Source organism: Limulus polyphemus, unplaced genomic scaffold (assembly GCF_000517525.1).
Source record: "Limulus polyphemus unplaced genomic scaffold, Limulus_polyphemus-2.1.2 Scaffold1780, whole genome shotgun sequence".
Classification (NCBI taxonomy): Eukaryota; Metazoa; Arthropoda; class Merostomata; order Xiphosura; family Limulidae; genus Limulus; species Limulus polyphemus.
In genome coordinates this window covers 141,957-155,488 of record NW_013667390.1, presented here as the reverse complement: position 1 = coordinate 155,488, position 13,532 = coordinate 141,957, and the positions used below count along the sequence as shown (strand labels likewise).

The following is a 13,532-nucleotide window of genomic DNA, read 5'->3' as shown; positions in this document are numbered from 1 at the left end:
AAAGTGTGTAAATCGTTGTGAATTACAGCGTGTGTTGAAGTTAAAGTGACTGTGGAAATTTTGTGTATTGCAAAGTTGTATTGAGGGAAAAATTAAACTAGTTTTATTTAAGAAAGGACTTGTAACGCTGAAGTTTCTCGGAAAGAATTTCTACGGGAAATTAACAAACGAACAGAGACCTAACAATATTTAACACTGTATTTTTAAATATAAACTTAATCAAAACAAACGTTGATATTAAAATAAATATATAATAATAAATCTGTCACAATAACATTCATCTCTTTAATTTATAAAACAATATATATATATGTATATATAAATACATGGTACCTTTGATTGTATAGACGTTGAAGAACAAATATGTCAATGGCCAAATATACTGCTGCAAATTATCTGCATTAATATTAATAATAACAGCAACAGAACTATGGCATTTTTAGCTGAAAACTCAAACCCATTTTATCAGCAGCCATTAATATTTGCTGAGTCTTTAAGATCTACTAAGTTATATGAAATTCTTTCTAAAGTATTTAAAACTAGAGGTAACTTGAAGCATTCTATTTGTTTTTGTTGTATTTTTTTATGAACAATGTTAGCTGTCGTTTGCGAAACGACAAATTCCGCTTACAATTTTAAATGAAAGGCCTACTAACGTTAGCACTTCTACTTCAGAACTAAGGAATCCTCTTGTCTAAAGTAGGCCTAGTGCAATTGTTTTAGTTTTAAAGGAACTTCAGAGCTAATTCATTCACAACTAATGAATGACTCGTGCATGCTAAGATGTTTTCTCCATTATTATCTGTAACAATTTTTGTTATAAATTTCCAGCATTGCTTGTAAGTTGTATATTTCAGTTTAATTTTAAGTATAAAACGTGAGATGAAAATTGCATTAAATTGTATTTAGGTAACGGTCTTATCCTAAGTTAGTAAGCATAACAACGTTTTGGGTCAACATGGGACCTATTGGTCCATCTAGGCTGTTCCGTCGTCTAAACTAAATTAAAATATTTTTTTTAAAATCTTGAAGCCAGCCGTTATTATTCATATACTTTATTATTTATCAAGCTTTTTTTCTTAACCTCACTTAAATTTACTGCCTCTACAACATCCAAAGGCCAACCACCCTGTTAGTGTTAGAAGATGACTCCTACCCTGCCAAAATTTGTATTCTTGGCCCCTAATCTTACTATTCTCACTGTTCAATATGAAAAAAGAATGTGTCTCAACACTATTAATTCCCTTTACAATCTTAAACACCTCAATCAGGTCCCCCATAACTTCTTTTTTCAGGAGAAAACAATTTGAGAGATTTCAGCCTCTCCTCATATGACAACCACTCCATCCCAGGCACTATTCTAGTAACCCTTCTCTGAACCTTTTCCAACAATTTAATGTTATTCCTAAGGTAAGGAGCCCAAGACTGAACAGAATATTCCAAACATGGCCTAACCAGTGACCTGTACAATGAAATTATAACCGCTTTAGACTTGTATTCAATATTTCAGTAGATAAAACCTAAAATCCAATTTGCCCAACCACTGGCAACAGCACACTGCTTGGATAGCATTACAGACTGTTAAGGTTATTCCCATCCAAATTATAGTTATAATTCAAATTATGATAACCCACATGCATTATCTTGCATTTATTTTAATTAAAACCCATTTGCCTAACTTACTAAATGATCTAAATTCTTTTGTAAATCAGCAACATCTTCACAGCTAGCAACACCCAAGAATTTAATATCCTCTGCAAATTTAAGTAATTTATTGACTATTCCTTCATCTATGTAATTGACATAAGTTATAAAATAGCAAAGGTCCTAAAACTGAGCACTGAGGTACCCCACTTTTGACATTAATCCAGCTTAACTGAACTCCGTTTGTAACAACCCTCTGCTTTCTTCCATCCAGCCACTCTTCTATCCATTTTGCTAACTTATCCCCAACACCTATACAGATTATATTTTTTCCAAGCCTTTTATGTGGCACCTTGCCAAATGCTTTCTGAAAATGCAGACAAACCAAATCTACACCCTTATCCTCATCTACATAAGCAGTAACCTTATCAAAGAATGTAAAAAGATTTGTAAGGCAATATTTTACCTTAGTGGAGCCATCCAATAAAATTCTAAACTTTGTTAAATGGCTTTATAAAGCATCTTTTATCAGACTTTCAAAAATATTTCCCACAACTGCTGTAAGATTAATAGGCTTATAATTACTGGGACAGTTTTTATCACATCCCTTGAAAAGAGAAGTGGCATTAGCTAACTTCCAATTCTCTGGTGTACCTGCCCACTGTTCAAAGACATACATAAAATAGTAACAAGTGGCTCAGGTATCCAATCTTTAATCTCCTTCAAAACCCTTGGGGAAATATTATCTGGTCCAGGAGCCTTATCGTTTTTTTAAACTTCACAATTTTTTCTTAATAAGCTCAGAATTAATGAAGTCATCTTGTTTGATCTTATTTTCATTTATCAACTGTTCAAGATGTGGAATACTGCTTAAATCTTTGTTAGTAAAAACTGAAGAAAAAGCATAATTTAACAACCCAGCCATCTCATAATCATCAGATACAAGGCTTCCTTTATCATCCCTCAAGTGTCCTACACCATCCTAACATTTTGTTTTCTCATAATGTATTTAAAGAAATCCTTACTGTTAATTTTTGAATTTTTCAGTCAACCTTTCCTCATACATCCTTTTTGAGGTCCTAATTTCCTGTTTCACCAACTTTCTTGATCTTCTATAATCTCCTAATTCTCCTGTCACACCAGTCAATTTAAATTTCTTTAATTTATGATGATTTTCTTTAATTTTATCTTTTAAACTCTTTGTGAGCCAGCCAACCTGGGTTTTTTTACTTGCAGCCACTTTTTTCTTTCTGTAAGGAATATGTTTACCATGAATATCTAAAAATTTATTTTCAAAAATGTTCCACATCTGATCAGTGTCTCTAAATAACTCAGCTGCCCAATTCACAACAAATAATTCTTGTTGCATCCCTTCAGAATTTGCATTTCTGAAAATTTGTAATCAAAATATCATTATTCCTTATCTTCATATGCAGCAAAACATCAAACCTAATACAGAAATGATCACTTGCACCCAGATGTTCCCCAATTTCCACCTTCTCAATCATTTCTATATTTGAAGTTAACAATAAATCTAAAATAGCATTGTTTCTCGTAGGTTCCTCAACTAATTGGTGAAGAAAGTCAATCCTAATCAGTTTGACTCTAGCATTTCCCAATCTGTTCTTATTCTCTTTGCATTTACTGATTTAGTTTATCCTGGCCATCACCACTGTCTAGTTCTAGTGTAAAACTTCCTTTACAGCTGTGTTAATGGCCTTAGAAAACAAGCCAGCCCCTATCCTGTATAAATGTAAACCATCCATTCCAAAACCCTCCCTTCTTTCACTGAACTGATCCCACAAATCCAACCAGCCAATCTGCTCATCCTTACATAGTAACCTAAGCCTAGCATTTAGCCCTAGTGACCTACTTATAATTTCATCCCCATAATTAATTCTGGGCAGTATCCCTGACAAAATTAAGTTATGGCTTTTTTTTCATTAAATGCCTTTATTAACCCCTTGTAGTTGTACTTATTAATTAGCTCCTCTGATCTACCTCTCTCTGCATCATTAGCCCCTACATGCACCACAAAAATTGCATCACTGCTAAGCCCCTTTATTATACCTACTGCTCTGTCAGCATAATCTGATTCTTTTCTCCCTTTTTACCCCACAGACTATTTTATCCACATGCAGTTTTTAGTTAACCTATTACTTGATTACATCAGTAGCACAAAACTGAAAGAGGAAATGAATGAATATTGATTTTTATATATTTCATTTCAGTTTCTAAAAGCATATTATCACAAATATGCATTTTTCCAAAGTATTCTGTGGCTTTTTTGGTCAGTAACTTCAGTGAAATTACTCTCAACAATCAAGATGAAACCAGTCAAGAAATTACTGATAACCTGAATGAAGAATTTATCAGCAGGTAAGTTCATAATGGTTTTATTATTACATTCACTTTTGTCATTCCTTACCCATTTGCAAATTCTGCACAAGATATTAAAAATGTAGATGAAATATGTTTATATTTTTTGTATATTAGGCTAGAACACTTTCAAAATATACATCGAAATACATATGTGGTGCTGATGAACTGTGTTTGGGAAGCAGCAGAAGTTACCATTGTGTTTAAACTACAGAAGAAGTAAGCATTGCCTGTTTTTATCACTGAGCTATATATAACTGGAAAGGACAGCCAACAATAATGGATATTTCTTTCTGTAACCAGCAGAAGTTAGGTGTTGTCCATTTTTAGCACACACAAATGAACAGTTACATTTACGTTGCTTATTCCATGCTGTGCAGTATATAATTGCCACAACTGGTTGGAAGATAAGAAAAAACTAAACTGGAAATTTGTTTCATAGGTAAGTTGGCCTTTAAAAAATACGTTAGTATCGTAGACTAGAAATATATGATTGATGGATCTTCAGCCACACATGCCAATACTACAATAGTAACGAACAAACATTTTATACTTTTGTTCATAAAGAATGTAGATCTAATCACAAAATATTGCTTTATAGCATCATGTGTCATAGACTCAGATTATATTTCACCAGCACGAAATAGCCTTGTAGTGCTGAGTTTGTGTAAAACAACATTAAATAAGAAACAAAAGTAACATTATTCATACATCATAATGATTCTTTGCCACAGTAACTCAACTTTTTTTCTTGAAACTTTTCCTAGACTTCCAGTAACAAATCCACAAAGACTAAGCAAATGAATTGCAAACATGAACAGGGATTATGGACACCAAGAAGTCATAGCTTATTGTGCTCTAGACTATGTTTACACTTTGAAGAAAAGAATTTTTATCAGACTGGACAGGTTGAGGGAGCATGAGGAACCAACTATTTCTGATTTTCCACCCCATCTTCAGAAATTAGGTTGTCCTTTTTTTTCAGTTATATGTATATTAGCATTATTATGATCTACATCTATAACCTATCACATGTTGAAGTTTGTTGAAAATTATCATACAATTAGAAATTTAAAATCCTGAAATTAATTCTCCAGTAATTATCATCCAGACACACAAATTTCTCATACATAGTAGTTATAATAAAAAATCATAAATATGCATTTTTATAACACCATACTCCATGTTGAATAGGTTGAAATGCTTTGCATTTATCTTAGGTCAATTTTGGTTTTCAACATGTATGAAAGTAATTGAAACCTTTTCTCTGTTTCACATAAAATTTCATTGTCAAAGTGTCATTTAATCTGGTAAATTTGAAAAAATTTGATCAAACATGAAAGTTTTTTGTATATATATGTTGAGCATCACTTTTATGACAAAATTACTTTACATTTCTGTAAAGCCCTTTTAATTTTGCAAAAATATTTTGTAAGCTTTCTAATACTATTTTCATCTTTTGCAGACCTCAAAGAAGAGAAAGGCTCCCACAGAAAGGAATGCTGGCTCTTCAAAACATCACCCAGACACTGTTTCATATACTGAGGAAAGATCTGCAGATCCTATCAGTGCTTCATCTGATCATAATTATTATTTGGCCTCTCCAAACAAGTTACACAAGAAGTACTTGTCAACTACTTATAAATTGGAAGACAAAAGAAAAAAAAAGCTCAAGATGGAACAGCAAAAGACCAGAAAACAGAAAATTAAAGTTAGTCACTTCACTAATGTCATTGACTCCATCAAGAACCATGGTTTGATGTGCTGAAATTCTTGAGGCCACTTTCAGTGGAGTGCCAAAAGTACTAATGCAAAGACTTCTAAAGATCAACTAGAGGTTGGTACATTCCCCATTGAACTGCCATGACACTACAATTTTATTCTACAAAGGCATATGAACTTTTACGGGAAACACTTGACCTGTATTTGCCAAGTATCAGGATAATTAAGTGCTTGTACAGTGTCATTGATGGAGAACCTGGATTTATACGTGCAACATTTGAAGACTTGGCAGTAAAGGTTAAGGAGAACAAAGAAAAACAAATGGAGACTTTGTGTTCCCTAATACTTGATGAAATGAATATTAGGAAGCATAATAAGCACAAAGGGAAGTTCTATAGATTTGTTGACATTGGCTCACCAGCAATGGAAGTTTAAGAAGATGCTTTTGTACAGATGATGGTATCTTTGAATGAGAGCTGGAAAGTTCCATTAGGCATTGGACTAATAAAGAAAGATGGAACAAGCTGATTTCTTCTGGTTTGGAGTATATAGAAGATTTTAAACTCCTGAATCGACAAGAGTTATTGATGGTAGGAAACATGTTGGTATTCTTGGCTGTATTCATAAGTGTGAGGAATTTATTCAATAGTCTAGTGAAAGGTAACTGTGATGGTCCTCTTAGATACCTCCTTACCTTTTTTTCTCCTCAATAAGAACTGCAGGTGGATTCCACAGCAATCCAACAGATGTTTAACTTATATCTGCATACAAATGTCTTTTTAGTGAGACAAAATATTAAATGTACAGGCAATGGAAACTGTGTTTCCCAAGATAAAACAAATATCCTTTCAGTGCTCTGTGTCTGTCAAGTTGTGGATGGAAATGTCATCAGCATTACAGAAGTGTTGATTGCAAAGAAACGCAGCCTCATCAAAGAGGAAGCTAGCTTTGAAAATTTTGATGACATTTGTCTCACCCTAGCTGACTACAAGGAGGCAACAACTGCATACATAGCTGGCTATGTAGCAAAAATGGTGCACAACAATTTCTTGTTCACAGTTCTAGGAAGCATTAACTGAAAGAGACAATATTGATCTTCACTCAGTCTTTAAGCAGAAGGAAAAGGGATGTTTATTCAAACCTAGTGGAAATGTTATAACTGTTTACCAGATCAAAGAAAAAGTAGTATTAAAATTGTTTCCAATCTTCCTCAGGGAATTGGAGTTCTCTCAGCTGTATCCTCATCTGTAATGACACATATTCAAGATGTAGATATGTTTCTTGACTTAAACAATCACATGCTTGACTCAGCTGTTGGTGATAACCATTCTTTCATTCTTATCAAGTTAATAGCAGTGCTTTTCTAAAATTCGAATTTGTCACCTTGGAAAACAATAAACAGCTGAAATTCTGGGAACAAGAGTATGCAAGCAGTTAAACTAAATTGGTTTCTTTTCAATGCCAGTAGCTGTTGTTAAATTTGTAAGAATTTGTTTTCAATTGTTTTCTTTCTGTTTTGATGAATCATGATTTTGAAGCAACTTTGAGAAATATGAAAAAAAAATGTATCACTACTATAGAACATGCATATTGTTTTACATCCACACGGGTTTGCTTACATTGCTTAAAATATTTTGTTTTGTAAAACTGTAAGAAGTAATTTTTTAAAGATAGTTTTTATTTCTGTGTTCAGACTTCATCTTTCTTACTGAAAAATTGTTTCCAGTTTTATTTGGCTACAGCTTTTATTTCTTCTTATTGCAAATAGTAAAATCTAAGTTATACAAGTTTAAGTTTTTGGCTATATTATAAAGATTATATACTACTGTTGGTCCTCTCTTATTAAATATTTTTTTTAAATATTGATGTGCAGATTGTTGAAACAAATACCTCATAGTTGTTGTGACACTACTTTATGGGAAAAAAAAATTAACTCTCTCAACACAGGCTTGGTCGATTTGACTGACCACATGACCTCTTTTGGACTCATATAAAGTCTTTATAAATTTGATACTACTAACTTTTAATATAGTATGTACATCTTCACAAAATTTGGCAGTCTTTCAGTAAACATTATAAGTCTTTCACATAAAAAAAATTATTTTTTGTGAAGTATTTTAAATAAACCAAAAAGCATTTGTCCACGAATATATCGAGTATTTATTTTGAATAGTCCACGTGCAAAGAGATTTTCATATTAAGATTAAAAATACTTCCTCTCAAAAATCTCAGATTTGATTTGTGTAAACTCTAAAGTCTCCTAAATACATTTCAAATGTTTGTTTTCAGCAAATCATTATATTTTATTTGTTATTTTCTCTACATCAACTCTATACAACATTGGTCAATTTGACCAACCTCGTAACCACCCAAAAAACAAATTGAAATGTAAATAACCTTTTTTCTTTCTAAAATGACTCCAAATTGTAATATGAAACTACATTTGTTTATCCTAAGTAGCTTTAAACTCGTAACAGTAAACATCTATTTATAATTAACTTTTATTGCTTTATTATCCTTTGAACTGTGTCTAACTACTATTCATGCCATTATAAGTTATAAGTCACTTGGGGAACGTGGAGGTCATATTATGCTATCGAATTATGTTACCCATGAGCTGCTTGCATGTATGTCTTGTGAACATTTTTTATTATATTATTATTTATTTTACCTAATCTAGCCTAAAGAGATCCCTATTTTTACATTTTAGTTACTTTTATAATAATATATAAAGAATAAACATGAAAAACAAGAAATAAAGTATTTACCCAATTCTTCGTTTTCCTTTCTGTCAATTGTCTATGACACTTAACACTACGTTTTTTTATTACTAATGGTAGTAATGCTCCAAGTAATTTTTACTTAATCAAATAATGCACCAAAGAACATAGAATAATAACATGCAAAAAGTAGACCATTTCCCCTAACTAGCACAACTCTTCTGGCTTTCTAACTGCGCAACAAGAACCGTTATAAAATCATCGAGGGTAATCGTTATCTTTCCTGTGGGAACAAAGCTTGTACTAACAGGGAAATTGACAATTCTCCATCCAGAAAATATTGTTATGTAATACATCATTTGGTAGATGAAAACCTTGGTTTTCTATTGGTTATAGATTATTAGAATTAAATGTAAGAGAGAACTATTAACAAATCCTGAAAGAGAGGATGTGACAGGTGGATGTAGCAAGACGGGGCTGATTTTCTATTTGATGGCTCTCTAACCAAACAAAATTGAAGACTATAAAAATTATAGTTTATCTGAGTAATAACGAATTTATAATGAGTAATTTATGATGAATTTCATACTTATTGGAGGGATGGTGGATAAAATAGAGAAGAAGAGATGCTTAGAAAAAATATGTCACACTAGAATGAATGAATGGACCTGGCAGTAATTTAGGTTTAAAATCTCTCAAGCCCCTAACTATCACAATTTTTCTGGCTTTCTAGATGGGGCACTCAGAAACTATTGTTTCTCTTCAGTCCCACTCGTGGAATTAAGATTTGATCCTTCAGGGAATAAAATATATTAATACTACATGGCTAGTATGATATTGTTACATATCTGTTTGTTTGTTAATTTCTGGTAGAAATTCTTTCCGAGGAACTTCAGCGATACAAGTCCTTTCTTGATTAAACCAGTTTATTCTTCCTCGATACAAACTTTTAGTACACCATAATTCCACAGTCAATACGTTTCTTATCACTTTAAACTTAGTAACTTTTATAATACACGCTATAAATAACAGTGATTCACACATTTTACTTACCGTCACTACTGTTTGCTTCTCTAATTATCTATCTCTCGCTGGCTTCTCTGCCGTACTTGTATAGTAACAAAGGGGGCATTCCGAATGCACTCGGGCTTCCCCGATCATTCATGATCAATCGAGAAATTTCATGTACACTACCAGTGCCAGCAGCGTAACGCGACTTCTGCTGACGAAACAATACATACCGAATCACATGAAATACTGTCAGCACTGATTTATTGTTTACTATTTGATAAGGTGGGTATTACTAAAAGACTGTCTAACAAATAAATTAAGCAGCATCCAGAGAAAGCTGTGAGATGATGGAAGGAAGAGAACAGGTTGAGAGCTGACTTGGTTGTTGCTTCAAATTGACTGTTGTTAGCAGCTTGAGAGTAGATTTGGCAATCTTTGACTGGCTGCAGAGACCAAGACTGTGGTTAGGTAGTGAGTTCCTGGATTAAGAGTTTACAAATTTGACATTATTAAACTCTAGTGGAAAGTGTTCAACTGGAACTTGACGTTTAAACTTTATCATTAACTTTACATGAGATGACATCTTTTCGGGGCTGGGATCTCAGGATCCAAAAATTCAAATGTCACACTATGGAAAATTTGGGATTTTTTAAATATTGCCTTATAAAAGTAAGAACTTAAAACTTATATACTATTAAAATATGGATTATTAGCTAAGATTTTATGCTATACTAATTGGTATTAGCATAAAAAAAAGTAGATTAATAAAATTTTGAATGAAAGCCATTAAAACCTCGTGACATGCACAATAAAGGATGCCTATTGTGATAGGGTTAATTAGAAAATTATTCATGCCTTTCCAAGATGAATTTTATAAAGAAATAACTGTTTGTTTTTCAGCTGTTACCATATTTGATAATTTAAAATAATCATACGATGGGTTTTAGAGAAGCAAGAAACTGAGCACGTCAGTAGCTTTTGCACAGCGTAGCAGTAGACACTGGGGATATTGAAGGGTGCATGAAAAATTTATTGATGGCCTTGTGCAGTCCAGTTATGTATAGTTCAGTGTTTTTTATACGTGTCTATTATTTGTAACATTGAATGCAAATTTTAATTTTTGTGGGCATATTCATTTTAATATAAGATTTAGTTGATTTAGTTCTATTGCTGTTTTAACTAAGCTTGTTCTTAAGCAGGTGTATTATAGTAAAAAGTTTATGATAAGTGATAAAACAATTGTATAGGTTTTGTTTGTTACTTTGTTGTTAAGCACTAATGTACACAATGGGCTATCTGTGCTCTGCCTACCATGTGTATCAAAACCCGGTTTTTAGCATTATACATTTTCAGACTTGTTGAGTCACTGAAGGGCAATTGTATATGCATCACTGTTTCTCTAAAATGTCACTTTCATTGTGATGTTTTTGGTTTATCCCATTGCTTTAAATCAAAATTTACACGATTTAGAAATAAATTAAAGAAGAAAAATATTTACTCTAACTTAATTAGTTACTGATACTAATAGGCTTAAAACGTAAAATCCAGAGACACAGTTTTTGGATAAATTAGTTTATTTCTTTAACTTTATAACAATGCTTCGACCACTCGTGTAGCCATCATCAGGTAAACTGAATTTTGTTCCAATTTAGAAAACATTTAGGGTTACATCTGAATACTAGAAATAAAGACCTCATAACACCAAATTTGTTATTTTTCTGTAATTGGACACTGAAGAAAGGTGCAATTATTGAAGAATTAAAAAGAATCAATTGCAACTGTTGTGAAAAATACACTACACGCCCTGAACTAATATCACTCCTTTTGAGCAATGAATATCCACCTTTTTACATCTAACGAATTTTCAAGGACTCTGACATGCAAAAATTAGCATTGCATCTCCAACATGAAAAACACAGATAACAGGGAAGACAAAAAATTTCTAAAGATAACAAAAAAAAGATTATTTTTATGGTACTTCTAACACAGGCCAGCGATATTTTTATTGTCTTGAAATTTTTACATGTTCAACAGTAATTCCTGTATGCTGAATCTAAAAATGATATCCATTTTTCTGCATTGCATAAAGATTTTTACAAAATGTTATAATGCAATACATAAAAGAAAGACCACAAGACATAGATTTCACAAAAAAATCAGGATGAATGAGGATGCATATTTGTTTGACATCAATGTTTTTCTATTTTCTTCAGTTTGTTTGTATTTTTGTTAATAAACATAATAGCAAAAATATTCATTGTGGTAAACGAAAAAATAATTTGATCTAATTAAGATTTTTTTCTTCCCGATTTGTAAAAAATTCTTAGGTGATAGAAAAAAATAATATTATTTTTGAAATCTGTATAGCTGAATTATGGAATTTCTGTTACTAAAACCAAAACAACTTTTCTGAAGTTTAAATATGCAGAACTGTATAATTGATGAAACTATCTCCAAGAAAATGAAAACTATAATCAGGAAGTCTGAACTGCTGATTAAAGTTATAAGATGGCCAGGTCCACCTCTCAGAACTTTCAAAACCTCAGTATCCTATCTTACAAAGTAATAAAGCCAACTGTCTTACAAAAAGGTATTTGCAATCTAAAGATGGGTGTCTTGTTTCCAGCTCGCATATAACATCTGCCACCATCATATATACATTGGGGAAACCGGAAGAACCCTACACACAAGTATAGGAGAACATACTGACTCTCTTTTTAAACAACGTGAAAGAAGTACAGTCGCAGGTAATTTTTTTAACTAATCATGGACAAATAACACCTAACATGAAACCATTATTCTCTGTACAAATCCTTACCAAAGTCAAAAAGTACACTGACACAAAATTTAAAGAAGCTCTTCTCATCAGAAAAACTATGACCACAGATGAATAGGGACAAAGGATGGTGCCTATAATTTTGTTTTCACTTTGACTTTTGTTGCAGATTACTGCTGCTGCATATGTTAAATGCCATATTATAAATACATGATAATGTGTCAATCTTTTGTTTAAATTACATGAACATAACAATAGAAAGAAACACTAATGGTTTTAACACCAAAATCTACCACAAATCTGGTAATTATAAAAAGTGAGACCCAGGCCACTCAACACAACAGTAATCTGCAACATGAACTAGAAACAGTATCTGATACATTTTTTGACAAATGTCACTTTAAACAAATTGTTACTAGAACCTCAGCCAAATATAAAAATAAGTTCAATATTAGAAAAAACAAAAAACTATGATGGAAACAAAATTTACATATTCAGACACATTGATAGGTGTCTTACTATGCTATGGCTATGTAACTGAAAACGTAATTAACATTTGGAAACAAGTATAAAAAATACAATCTAAAAAATAAAGTTATTTCTGTTCAAAACCTGAGTATTAAATTCAAAGATCTTTTAAGGAAGGTTTATTCTGACAATTTCAATGACAGAAGCATCTACAAATACCAATGCAGTTGATGCGATAACATGATATATAGGCAAAATGGGATGCAACGTAAATATTAGGATGAAAGAACATAGCAACCCCATTTTACACATTTACAAACACAGCACAACGAATCAACATCCAATCAGTATTAACAACTTTAAAACATAATGAGAAAAACATTAATAGAAGAAAAATAAAAGAAGTCAATTATTCATGAACTAAAATTTCATTTAAATCAAAACAAAGGTATCACTTAATGGGTTTTCTAAATGGGAACAAAATGCTCATGCAACTGTTACGACAGAGGAAGTCACATGACACTGCTGGCATGCATGATGAGTTTCTCGAATGATTGGGGAAGTCCGAGTGTGTTGGAGATGCCCTCTTCATTAGTATATAAGCCTGGCACAGAAAGCCAGCGAGCATGAATGAAGAGAGAGCAGAAGTTACTTTGAGTTCTGTGTAATTTATGATTCTGTTAGTGTCGAGCTAGTGTGTCGTAAGGTGTGTGTTTTGCACTCGTCGAGAGCGAAGTTATCAAGATTGTGAATCGATGTGATTTAGAGCGTGTATTATAAAAGTTGTTAAATTTAAAGTGACAAGAAACGTA

General features: G+C 32.2%; 1 protein-coding gene and 1 long non-coding RNA gene across 4 annotated transcripts in view; both read left to right on the top strand.

The window, feature by feature from the left end:
* Positions 1 to 375: 375 nt before the first annotated feature.
* The window catches only part of LOC106464913 (uncharacterized protein C1orf146-like), a 32,287-nt gene continuing 19,130 nt past the window's right edge, over positions 376 to 13,532 (top strand). The window contains exons 1-3 of one of the 3 annotated variants that reach the window (XM_022392722.1): positions 377 to 545; positions 3,876 to 4,023; positions 4,141 to 4,242. In XM_022392722.1, coding sequence (XP_022248430.1) covers positions 431 to 545; positions 3,876 to 4,023; positions 4,141 to 4,242 — 365 coding nt within the window. In that variant the 5' untranslated portion in view covers positions 377 to 430. Of the gene's footprint in view, positions 546 to 3,875; positions 4,024 to 4,140; positions 4,243 to 13,532 lie in introns of all 3 variants that reach the window. The other 2 variants (XM_013925085.2, XM_022392723.1) reach the window with 2 other exon arrangements.
* LOC111087136 lies at positions 4,249 to 7,735 on the top strand. Its single transcript, XR_002611854.1, has 3 exons — positions 4,249 to 4,465; positions 4,791 to 4,990; positions 5,489 to 7,735. It is a non-coding gene; the product is annotated as an uncharacterized LOC111087136 (long non-coding RNA).